The following is a 13506-nucleotide window of genomic DNA, read 5'->3' as shown; positions in this document are numbered from 1 at the left end:
TGCTCTGCCTCTCAAAGCCTCATGCCCTGACTTCCAGATATCGAGTGGTGTTTTTTTTCCTGAGCATATCTGAGCCCTGTCTTCCCCACAGCACCCATGTATGACCTATTTGACTTCAGCTCTGGGGGAAAAAAATAAATAATACTAAAAGACCAAAATACTATCTAGCACTTTTGTATCTTCTGATGGAGCCTCCAGGGGCCACCACACATTGTACCCCCTGAAGGGCTACTGATAAATCTTGTTGCACATATCATTACTTAATCCAGTTTATCCCCACCCTTTGCAACGATAATCTACATTTAAAATCACTATGACTTAATTTTAGCCAACTCTGAGGAAGACCATCAGGATCTAGCTCTCTAAACATGGCTTGTTTTATTCATTTATTCATCTAGAGAAGTTGATTCTTTTCTGAGCTCTCAGTTTGATAAGACAGTTAAGAAAACACAAGAAAATGTTTAAGCAAGAGTAGTATATATTAAGCATTCCACAGGATATCCATATTGTATGGGAAACACAGAAATTTTATTATTATAAAAACATATATGTATATATAAAGTAATCTTCTTTCTTTATGGATCTGATCTCCTCCATGGAGAGTCACAAATCCACACAATAGCCCTGAGTGCCCAGATTTTGCAATTGCTTCTCTGATTTTACGATAACTGAAAGATACGTAAGAACTCTCGTAGCCAGACAGCTCCCTACCGACTATACATCTAAGCAACTTCACATGCATACATTATTCCAACCCCTGAAAGCTGGAAATAACACACACTTAAAAAAATAAAAAAACCCCATGCTTGAAAAGAGCCTGTTTCAGGTTCTATGGGGAACCTCCAGGGCTCTCCCTGACCAGCCTGAACCTTCCACAGCGTCCTGCCTTCTCAGGCAGGGAGGGGTAAGCCAAACTACTGAGTTACGCTCTGCAGACTGAAGGGTGGGAATTTCTTCAAAAACTTATAAAGATGGCTAAAATAGCAATTTGTTGTTGAATGCAATTCAGAGAAAAAAACAGTAATAACTACTACTGTTGTGCTAGTGTTATCCTGGAGGGCTTTTGTGATTCTCTCCCATTTTTAATCATAACTTGAGTAAATGACCACTGGCCATAAAAAGCATCCAGATTACTTTCATTAAAAATAACAATCTATGGCATGGACCAGATTGACATAATTTTGTTCACAGAAAACAATAAAATGCCCAGTGCACTCTGCCTGACAGTATTGCTATGCTATGATAAAGCTATACTTGGGAGTGTGTCCACTGGAAGCATTGCACTGATTACAGCTCCTATTGCCTGCTGGGTTTTAGAAAGTTAATGATTTAGTTATCCAACCACATCTCAGTTCTTAGAAGTTTTGTGTTTAACTGAGGAAGTGAGGATGAAGTAAGATGCTTACTAGCCCTCTACAAAGGGGCCAAGCAAATAACACTATATCAATTTTTGGGATATATAATCATGATTCCCACTCTGCATCCCGTTCCTCCTCTTCTTCCCCCTGTCCCCAAAATGTATTAAGATGGGAAAGCAAGCAAGGTTCATAATTCTGAAACTTTGACAGTCAAACTCTAGAAAACCTCTCCTGGTAGACTGTGAACCAAGATTTTTCAGAGACTTTCCATTCACCACCTTTGGGCATTTTTCAGAGCCAAAACAAATTTCAAACCACAACAAAAACATGCAAAAATCTACAAACTTCAAAAGGCTATTAGTATGAGAATTAGGGTTGGTATGTGTATCTTTTCTTTCAATGGGCAAAACAACACACGTTCTCCTAACTGAAGTCATGGGATGTATCGATAAGCTCTGCAACAGATTTCTGCATGGCACAGACATCAGGCATGGTAATTCCAATATAAACAGTATAAACCAACGGATCTGTAGGTTACAGAACACAGGCTTTTGTTATAAGAGAAGATGTTAACTGAACATAGTACTACCAGAATGTATGGTCTCTTCTGTGATTCTGAAATACAGTTAGGTTCACGTGTTAAAAATTGTGAAATGAAATGTGTATATACCTCATGTCCTTCAAAATCATTACTGACTTATGCAGTAGTTACTAGGTTGTGATTTAAAAGATATCTACAGGCCACTGAAATGAAAATCAACAAATTCTGTCCAAGTGCTTTTTTGAAATTATTTGTTTTCATCATGTTCCTTGTCAAATACATAATGCATTTTTGTTCTCAGCAAAACTAAGCATTTTGTACATTCTCAGTTTCTTTTTTTTTTTTCCCTTTCATCACTAAATATTTAAACACATTCAACCTAAAAATCTCAAGCTGGTAATCTGCTGCTTGTGTCTTGCCCCCTGAGGTGCAACTATCAATGTGGCAGTGCAGGATAGCTGGAGAGACATTAAAGAGATTGTGGTTACAATCCTACCTGCCCACAGGCCAGTCCCATGCCTCGCTCCCCCATACCATGAGGACATGATAAATTTAACTCCAGCGCATCAGCACCAGCAACCTATGAAACATGAAAAAGGAAAAAAATTGCAAAATTAATTTCAAGTAATGTACTCTTTCCTGTAGCACTTACTGTTCATTTTTATAGATTTCTTTAGACATTTGATTTATTTTTCTTTTTTTTATAAGAGAAAAAGCTATGGTTATGATATCCTAAAAAACAAGCATGTTGATCATTAGAGATAAAAACTTGAAAAACCGATGTGGTTTCCAAAAATTATTAAGGAATTAGAGTAAAAAACAAAGTAAAAAGATAGGAAAAGAATAAAGAGTTGGTTCTGGAAAATGCTAAAAAATGAAATGTAATTACAGAGCCTAAGAGCAGCACTGAGAGAGAGGTCTGGCAGTCAGTATTACACAGGTGTTGCTGTGCTCTGAAGAACTGTAACTCAGTAGTAAATTTTTCCTTTTTGCTTTAATGGATTTAGTCTCCAAATTTTCTGCAGGTGCCTGTACTGTGCCATAGCTTTTGTCATTAAATAAATTTGTTTCTGAAGAACAAGAGAGCAATTAAAAAAAAAGTCTATACAAACATATTATTCATGCTAATTCTGTTCATCGCCCTCAATTAGTTACAATTACAAGGGGAAGGAGCCGAGCTGTCCGAGGGCAGTGCACAGACACGCTCCTCTTCCTTTCTGCTGAACTGCTCCAGCCTGACATGAACATCTCTCCTGTTGCCTTCCAGCGGCTCTAACTAGGGTTTTGTTTTGCATTTGCATTTTGTTTTTGCTTATTGAACTGGAGTAACTTTGCCTGCTGTGTGGCCATGGTTCAGCAGCTCCCAAAGTGCGTGAGCAGGGGAGAAGCCATCCATCACTCCCAGGAACGCTCCCCGCTCCGGCCGGCTCCACGAGCCCGGCCATGCCGCGCTGCTGCCGGTGCTGTCGGCCGCCCTGACAAGCTGACCTTTTGGATGAATAGGTCGTCCTCCTGCTGAGACACTGTGGTACCTTCTGGGGCTTCTGCTCTGATGAAAGCCACATCTATTACCTCCTAGGTAGGATGCTACGCATGCCATTAAACATTCCTGCTCTTCAGCTGCGCATTCCCAGGCACCCCAAACTACTGCTGCTCTCCACAGGGCAGACACCAACAACTACTTCTCAGAAGAATGTTTATCACATAGGTTACACATCATTGACTGCATTTAAAGAACCACTTTTTTTTTCTAAAGGAGTAACATAAATACAAGCACAGATTGGAAACATGTGTCTTAAAGTTGGACAGCAGTACCACTGGATTAAAAAATCAGGAGCAAATAGCACAATAAAGCCATCCGTCTCAGTCAGTTTAAAAGTGGTACTGCTTCTGTCAAGCACAGATTCCAAAATATAATTTCATGGTCTATTAGGTAAATAAAGGTATAAATTGAAATAGTGCTGAAGATCACCAAGCTAATTATTGATAATGTTTAATTTTACTTCTCTAAGTCCACAAAGTGACTTTTTTCCTCATAGGTTTAAAATGCTCAAAGAAAATCAAGAAGTGTCATCCCACATAACCACAGGAGGGCTTAGAACACTGAATAAAGAAACAATGATGTCCAAACATTCCGCCATATGAAAACACAAATTCAAGGTATCCACACCTCCATCCATACATATATAAAAGCATATTTAAAATTTAAACATTTAAATCTGAGCTAATGCTAGCAATAATGACAAGCTAATTTTTTCTTTGCTTAAATTTGTTAATACTATGCTTTTAATTTCCTTTAGATACTTTATATGGAAAACACACTTTGATTTAAACATAGCAACTTTGCTTTCCATTCAGGTATAGACACCTTTCTGAATGAAATTAGTGCAGTCTTGATAAGTATCTCTTATACTACTCCCTATGGACACAGGTACATGTTATTAAATAGTTTTTTCCTCAAATTGAATAGAAATTTCAGGTGCATAGTCTGTTTGCTTTTCTGTAAGATTGGATTTATATTATAGAAAACCTGATGACTGCTATTATATATGCTGACTTTCTCAGCTATCATTTTTGAAAGTCTGTATTAAAACTAGAATAGCATTAAATGAGCCCTTTATACTTTAAATATTCAAGAGTTTTATATTCAAAATTTCTTCTAGTGCTGTCAAACTAGTGCGCCTGTAGGCAAGGTAAGATCAAGTTAGGCTCTCAAAGGCAGAATTAAATTTTATCAGGGCATCTGTCATAATATACAGTTTGCTTAAAATGCAAATAAAAAGTATATAGATTCAAAGACTAAAGGCTTTCCAGCTACTGCTTAAAAATCCAAGGGACCATTTTTATGGAACAGATTTCCTTTAAATTTACATTTCCATCATTTTAATGAAAATGCAGAATAAACAAATTATAATGGACATGTTTTAAATTCTCATTTTTCACTTTGAATCTATTTCTTTCAAGAAATTCCTTACTGCAGCTCTTGTTTTTAAGGAGAATTAAAAAAAAAAAAAAATACACAGAAACGCATTTAGGAAACCATTACCTCAGCCATTTTTGAAAGTTCAGTCCAGTCCTCCCTGTTATAGCTGCACATGATGCTGGCAATCAGAACCTGGAAAGAGCATGTATGCATTATATATCGTTTTACACCATGTTAGCAGATTTTGTAATACTGTACATTACTGTGACTCTAGACATGGACTGCACAGCCTGCATATGGGAACTACCAGCTGTCTGCCAGGAGCTATAGAGTGAAACACAGCTGCAGACTTCACTGGGGACAAGAAACAGTGAACAAACTCATCTATTGTATCCCTGGTCTGTAAAGAAGGTCTATCCATGTGCATTCTCTTTGTTGTGTGACACAGTGAGAACAAAGTCTGTCCTACACACAGAGCCAACCACGGAACTGTCAAGACATACTTGTTCCTGAGGTCAGAGGAACGAAGTCGTTATTCACCATAAATACAAATGAAAGAAGCATTTTGACTATTCAGAGGTAGGTGAGACATCAGTGCGTGAGTTTACACTCTAATGTGGCAGTGTATGAACACAATATTCCAGCTGACTTCAGGAATCCAGCACACACCAAACCCTGACCTCTGGAGTCTCATACCGTGCAACTTTAGGACAATGACAGCCAGCCAGAACTATTTTGTGTCCCAGAGGCAACAACAACTGCCTCTAGCTGCTGCTCCCTCTAATGTATTTTTTTGAGGTTCATGTTTTTAGGTAAAATAAGTTCTACTAGGACTCTTCGGGGTGTGGAGGGGCAGCTAGACACACAACTTACCAGTTGCATACAGTGCTATTTACTGTTAAATGAATGTTAACTACTCCTCTGGTCAATGACCAGTTCAAGTGACATTGCTAATTTCTATTTAAGACTAAAATAAAATCATGTATTTTGCATCCAAAGATCAGACATTGAAATTCTGAAGTTGATACATTTGAGGTAAGATGAGCAGAGAATTCAGCCCGGGAATTCCTGCATGAAGAACTTCTTGGAAGAATGATGTTTGGAAGGAAAAAACAACAGAGAACTATATTGCAGCAGCTGAAAGGTTAAATCAGAAAAGAAATCATAAAACTTAATAGAAGTCTACCCGCTCAGTTTGTGTTCAAAGCAACACTAGCAGAGGAGAACAGAGAAGCATCTGGCCACGCTCTTATTTATTTCACCCTCTTACATGAAACTTTCACATGAAAGTTTGATCGACAGGTAACATGACATTTGATTTTAATCTTTTTGTTTTCCAAACAAGTTTTACTGTCATCATTAATATCTAGGGTGGGCTTAATCTGTCACCCCCTCATTTTAACACTTCTCTTGAACTTTCCCATAATGCTGAGGGTTAATGACTCATTCACTTCAAACAAATACTGAAAAGCATGGTGTAGAAAAATTGTCCAACACACACAACTGCTGAAACTGTAAACTCCCAAATTATCTCCATAAGAAGGAGGAGATATGTAGCATCTTCAAAATGGAAGGAAACACACCTTGAAAAGTAAGGCAGGTATGGAGAAAATTGGACCTGGTGAGGTTACATTCTACCCATTTAAAAGGACAATACCACTTATCATCATTATTTCCATTGTTTTGCTCTGATGAGTCTCTACAATCAACCCACATACCTGCAGACTGCCCACCCACCCACCCTTCCTTCTGGCTGCTGTTTGCAGGATAGGAATCTGGTGAGAAGGGAAGTGTTTGATGAAGTGCCTGCCTTGCCTGCAGGTGCCCATTTGTGCTCACCTCTGGCAAAAAGATAAGACCAAACTTTTCATTAAGCACACACAGTCATCACTGCCCATGCTTTTATTCCACTCTGACAGGGATAAAGTGTCTCTCTCCTACACCATAATTTTTTAAATTGGGAAAAACCTTTTATAGCTATATAGGTAAAATGTTAATGAAACAAAATTTGCTCTGTGTCCTGTTTGAATATTCAAGATAAATTGAGTGCTCTGGAAATAAACAGAAATCTCTTTTAAAGAACTTTAATTTTTAAAAGCAAAAATTGTGAAAAATCTGTTGAAGAAATTATATATGAGAAAAATTTAAAGCAACTGGAATTTATCTAGAAACCACATCTTGTCAAATTCATGCTTTTTAAAACTAACTAAAGCAAAAAAACAACCCAGCAGCTCAGACACTGACAACATGATAAGGATTTTCACAGTTGCAGTCACAATCCAAAGCACATCAGAAATCTGCACAATTGAGCTTTAAAACAAACCAAATTTTTCAGTGGGAAAAGTTGTAAGACAAGGGTGGCTGACTATATTCATAAGTAGTTGAGTTAGGTTACATCAAGTGCTACTAATGAAATTTGGAAATTCTGCTGGGAATGTACAAAAGAGGAGGAACACGATCTGTGATGTTTCAAAGAGCTGTTAATTAAGACAACATGCTTATTTAATACTGATTAGTTTTAGGATTCATATTTAAAATTAAGCCAATACTTTTTGACAGAAGCATTAGTTTACAATAACAAAAATAACTGAAAACAAAAATTATGTTTCTGCCATGACTGTTCACAGGAGAGCCATGATCTCAGAGGGAATAATGAAAATTTAGAATTAGTAGGGATTTTATTCTTTTTTTTTTCTCAGTGTTCTCTTATAACCGGAAAATAAACTTATTTCCTAGGTGGAAAAATATCCCACAGCACTCTGTGTTAACAAAACTGTCCTTCCCCAAAACAACTTCACAGTCTTTTCATTTGGAATCAGTGCCCATGACAAAAAAATAATCACTGTCACGTGTGAACATTTAGGGGAACTATCTGTGATGCCTGAGGTTTGGATCTACTCCTAAAATCACACATGGAAATTTATAAAGAAAATACAGACTATTATCTCCTACTACCTAAAAGAGAATAGCAAGAAGAAAGTAAGAATTAGAAGTGATAAAATGCAGAGGTTTTACTGGAAAGTAATAAACAAGAATTGTATCACATTTCAGCTTCTTAGTCTCTTCTCACTCATTTTTTCAGTGCCTACAATGCCATGTACCACATTGCCACCCCTGCAACTTTAATAGCCCCAAACAGCTGGTATCTCATGAAAGTCCAGCACATGGCCCAGCCCAGGAGCATCTGCAGAGGGCACATCCTTTCTTTTGATTCCTGAAATTTTCAGTGGCAACCTGACATGAACTTAATTACAGTGGTTTGAGCCACAAGTGTGAGGCTGCACCATGCTTCCCAGCTTACAAAAGTAGACTCCTGACAGATCTTACAATGAAGCTGCTGCTAAAGTGTAGTAAGTGGTAAATGAAGGTTGACTAAATTGCAGCTTTGTCATAGCTGGAGTGTGGGCTGCCTGCAAACCGTGCATGATTGAAGCACAGTGGGGACCACTGGCCCATTTCTTACCACAGATCAAAATCATAGCTGGTATTTGCTGTTCCCTCTTCTCCTCCATCCAAACTGCTGCTTTGCCTGGTGTGGGAGATGCTGCTGCCCTGCCCTGCCCCGGGGAGCAGAGCAGCCCTGCGGACTCTGTCCCTCCCTGACGATCACTGTGACAGACGTCACCAGACAAGGGCTTTTCGCCCCGACACCACACAAGGTGAGAGACAATTTCTCCAAACGCCTACAAAGGGACAAATGCTTGTTTGCAACAACACACACTGTTCTGTGTTCAGAATTTTCCTGATAATTCATGGAACAAAAAGGTCCACAATAAAGCCTGTTTTTTGTTGGAGGAAAGGGAGATGGAAGAGGGAGGATATGTAATGTACCAGTTAGGACACCATTATAAGATGAATATACTGTAGCTAAAGCAGTAAAAAGCTACATTTCACACAATTCTGTGACTAATGCATTAGTAGTTGTTCTACTTAAAAGAACAGTGACAAGGTACTTCTCATAATCCTTAAAATATTTTTCTCCCTGTTTATAATAATCCCCTGGAAGCTTCAAGTAGAATCTATTTCCCTTGTGAATGATTTTTTTTCTCTTCCATTATCTCTGTGTGGATGTCTCATGAATGCAATATCATTAAAAGAAATAAAAAGGATGAGGTTTGCCACTGCATATGTTTCTTAGTGATCTTTCTTTCCTAACACATGGAATTCACTGCAAGAGGTTGCAAAACAAAAGGAAGGAGAAAAAAACCAAAAACTGGGCCTAGTTTGGGTCACATCTATTTAAAGCCAGAGAGCAGTAAAACTCTATGTTGACAACTACCATTTGTCCAGCACTGCTGTGCAGGGAGTAAGGGAGTTTCAGTACACTCAGATGGTCTGAAAAAAAGGTCTCAGGGGTCTGGATTTAAATGTGAACACTGTCAATTCCTGCAAATTTAAGAAAAATTCTCAACATATAGAATGAAATCACAATCCTCTACCCTCATGCCCATGATAACAAAATTTATTTTGGTCATCTCACACAGGCCAGAGCCTGTATCTGTTCCTAACTTACCCTTCCAGGCCTGTGCATAATCTCCCTGCACTTCAGGAAATACAGCCACCATATAGTTTCTGCTTTCTCTTCCCTGCCTCTCCCCTCCCATTGCTGTACCAGACTTGAGGGCAGTTCTGCATCATGTTCATAGATGCTCTATTTAGATTCTGCTGCTGGCCACAACATGCACCCCTCTTTGATTTCTCAAAAACTGACAAAAATCCACAGTATTTTATTTTTTATGTGCACAGTCCTTGCAAAAATAGAAAGAGATTCTTAGCATCATCTTTAAAAGACTGCGCTCCCCTGAAAGCTGTAAAATCAAGAGGAGCTTTCAAGAAGGCTGAAGGATTGGGTTTTTTAACAGCTACTTGTTTGGGAAGCAGAGATAAGGAACAGGATAATTGGTGTGTAAAGAGAGGGTGCAGAGATGGAAGACTTTATTAAGAACCAGATTTAAATACCCAAAAAATTACTGCTGACCAAGCTAAATTTCAAAAGGTATTTGTGTTTGGCTCAGATGGAAAGACCTCAGTCTTCCTTTCAAGACATGTTTCTTCTTCTAAAACAACACAGTACAGCCTTACCACATGACCTGCTTAGTCTGAACAAACTCAAACATTTTAAATCAAAATTCCTCAGGGAGCATTTTCTAAGAAGGAGCTTGGCAGTGAAGATATAATCTTTCTAGACAATGGCAAAAATAAGATGTTCAGTTCACCATTCACCAGTGGAAAAGGTACCTACATCTACACAAACACACAAGGAGAGGAGAACTTCTGGGCAGCTGAACCACTGTTTCACGGAATAAAATCACCTATCTGTCAGAATGTGGGGTACATGCACTCAGTTGTGACCCACACCACCTCTCACCCACACATCAGGACAGGCTGATGCACTGGGAACCTTCCTGAAGGTCCTGCACAAGTGCAGTGATGAGAGCACATGGTCCACCAGGTGCTTGGTGAGAAGTTAACAAAGAATGGTTTATAGGGCACTCCTATATCCAATTTCAATGACACAATAAATAACCTTGCAAATATCAACATGGAAAAAACACCTGCTGCAGATGGACTTCTCATAGTTCTTCACACATGTAAGTCAAACATGCGGGCCACAGGCCAGACTGCCCTCACAACAGCTCTTAAGATGCAGTCTCAACAGCAAAGAGCAGTGAGGTAATAACAACAGCACCATGGGGTTTTTGGGTTGGTACCCATGTTCTGCCTTCTCGAAACTCACACCAAGAGCCTTCCTCTCTAACTCTGCCTCTTGCACAGCATCAGGTTCAGGACAAGTCACAACTGTGTCACATCATGCCAGCAGAAAAGTTCTTGGAGGCTTTATGCTATTCACTGCTGCCTGTGGCTGCCTTCTGCTTTCCAAAATGGCCACTGGCTGATGAAATGATCACCCTGAAAACAATAGAGCCAGAATTACCAATGTACAGAACACTTCTAACACCCACTGTACAAGACAAGAGTACAAGAGCAGCAAACATTCTGTACTGCACAAATATGCTCAAATGTGCAGTACTGAAAACAACGGGAGCACAAACATTTGCTGCTGTAAAAACAACCCTCTGGAAACCAGCCTGATTTTGATGCCGTGTACACTCAGCCTGGTTTCTCTTTTTTTGTACATTCTTGTAAATTTTGATTTGTTGCAGAACTGAAATAAAAATAAGCTTCTTATTAAAAACTACCTAGAACATCAAATCCCATGCAATAAGAAAGTTAACAATTGTAAAACCTGTCATGTCTCTGAGAAGCAGAGGAATTATCTTGTTATCAATTTAATAATGGAACACCGAAGTAAATGATGCCATCCACTGACACCAGTAACACTGTCTCTCCTGGGAAATTCATGTTGGTAGGAACTGTCAATCTAGATGGATATGGACATATGAAACATTGTACCTTCAGTCCATAAATCTATTCTTTCTGCACTGCCTTAATAAAAAGATTCTGCATGATGATAAAGCCAAGCAATGCAGAATGTCTTGACACTGCTGACCTGCAATTCTCCTTCTCTTCTCTCTTCTTTTTTCAGGGAATTTACTCTCCAGTAAATAATTTAACAATCTCTAACCATCCACTGTTTTCCTCCTTCACTTGCACTTAAAAGACATATATTTGAGAAAATGAAAATAAGACAAGTAGGGGATTTTAGTATGTTTGTTATTCAGCTGTAGCAAACCCTTTCTCTGCCTTGTTACTTTATAGTGAGATCTCCGAACGTTTTTTTAAAGTGAAGGGCAAGTTAGATACAACAGAGCAACACAAAAACAGGCCAAACATTATCACTACACAACTAAGTCTAGTTGATAAAAGTTTGAAAATACTATGATTTGCTCTGTATCACATAAAAGAAATCAGAGTAAGCAGAAAACGGCAAAGATTCGATTCTCAGGCTAAATGGAGATGCTTAAAGGCAAACACTTTCACATGATGACTCTGCTTCTATCAATGACACCCACCTATTTAATGAGATTATTTTATGGATTTCTGTGAGTACACTGGGCTACAACTTCAAAATCAGGCCTAGAGCTGTTAGGTTCTAACACCCTCAGACAAACACAACCCAAAAGGTATGAACAAACCTTTTTATTTGCAAAATGACACAACATTGTGTCTTTGATGGGAGCACAAGGCTAAGCAGGCTGCTCTTTAGAACTTGATGCACCTGTAGAAAAACAAGGGAAGTACTTGGTTTCTTAAGTGCTCCTCTACCACGTCAGACTCAGCACCACATCAGCACTACCAGGGCAGCAGTTGAGCTACTGTGCCCTTGGTCCTGCTTACACAGAAATGTACAGGCACAGATCACAGACATGGAAAGTGGGGACAGATTCAAAAGCTCACCTAATGAGAGGCCTACTAATTCACAATGCAACTGAAAAAAGTGAATGGTCAAGAAAAAAAAAGATCTGGTGCATCTCTCATGACTCAGGGCACTCTAATTAAGAAGTGGTAACTTCTGAAGGGTGAAAAAGCAACCATGGAATAAGAGTTCCCCAAAACATACGTACAATGAAAGGGAATACAGCACCTGTATGGAGTACTTCAGGGAAACTCAAATATTTAACATGATTAGAAAAAGTATGTCAATTTTATGACAGACTCTTGAAAATTTTAGTACTTCAGGTAAACCCTTCAAATTACATTGAAAATTACCTATGTGGCTAAAGACTTCTCTGGAAATTTGATAGAATCTCTGGGATTTTATTTTTCATAGGAAACCTATCCTAGTTCAACCTTTAGTCTCTTTGGTAATGACTGAAAACAAATACATGAGTGAATGGAAATAAAGGCTGAATTCAAGAGAAGAGTGAAGACAGATACTAATTTTTGGCAGCACTTCTTTCTAACAATGCCTGAAAGTCCTTGTGGAATTGGCATACCCCTGCTGTATTTCTGTACTTTCCACACTGATTTAATATAAAGAGAAAGCAGAGGAGGCCAAAGCAATATTGGAGAAGCTAACAGAAAAAGAATATATCTAATTCTATGATATTTCAGACACATGCTATGACCTGTAGCAAAAGCTTTACACCAGGGTGCTGACACATTATTGATTCTCAACACCACGTAAGGAAGACAAGGCTGGCAAAAGGCTACACAAATTTGTGAATTTTTTCCTCCACCTTTAGAAATTTTTCTCTTATCAAATTCTCTGCCCAGGTACACACAGTCCTTTTTACCACAGTTCCTTGAGCACCTCGCTAATTGTTGCTCTTTATTCTCACAGTAGCACAGGCAACTCTCTGCAGGGTGCCCCTCTGAGAGGGGAAGCCAACTGGAGAAAAAGATGTTCAAGGCATGTAGGCTGCTCCCACGGAGGGAACGAGCAGCTGTTGACTGAAAGGAACCCTAAGATCCCTTCCAGACCTTGGCTGCTTCTAGATACATACAGATGTATTTCCCCTATTACTTAGCAGCAAAGCTGCTTAACTTACTGGAAAACAAATTCAGCAGAAAATATAAAGAGACAAAATACAGAATGAATAACTTCATCAGTTTCCTAACCCCTGCCCTCTGTCAGCTATCAATTCCCCAGGTCAAATCTGTCTCTTTGCATCTCTGAGAAGTCCATCCTATCTCTTCTCTTGTTCCATCACCCCCAGGGCTTCTTTTAATTCACTTCCTTGGATTTTGAAGGCTCCAGAAAGCTAGAAGTACCAGTACCA

The 13506-nt window shown here is 38.9% G+C and overlaps 1 protein-coding gene across 8 annotated transcripts in view; it reads right to left on the bottom strand.

Annotated features, from left to right (window-relative positions):
* Positions 1 to 13506, bottom strand: part of DPYD (dihydropyrimidine dehydrogenase) — a 366543-nt gene that overhangs the window by 108213 nt on the left and 244824 nt on the right. For all 8 annotated transcript variants that reach the window (XM_069022646.1, XM_069022644.1, XM_069022647.1 and 5 more), the window contains 2 exons: positions 4946 to 5014; positions 2396 to 2479 (listed from right to left, as the gene is read on the bottom strand). In XM_069022646.1, the coding sequence (XP_068878747.1) occupies positions 2396 to 2479; positions 4946 to 5014 (153 nt within the window). The remainder of the gene's footprint in view (positions 1 to 2395; positions 2480 to 4945; positions 5015 to 13506) is intronic.

The sequence above is a fragment of the Aphelocoma coerulescens genome, chromosome 8 (assembly GCF_041296385.1).
Source record: "Aphelocoma coerulescens isolate FSJ_1873_10779 chromosome 8, UR_Acoe_1.0, whole genome shotgun sequence".
Lineage (NCBI taxonomy): Eukaryota > Metazoa > Chordata > Aves > Passeriformes > Corvidae > Aphelocoma > Aphelocoma coerulescens.
This window is presented reverse-complemented; position numbering and strand designations above follow the sequence as displayed.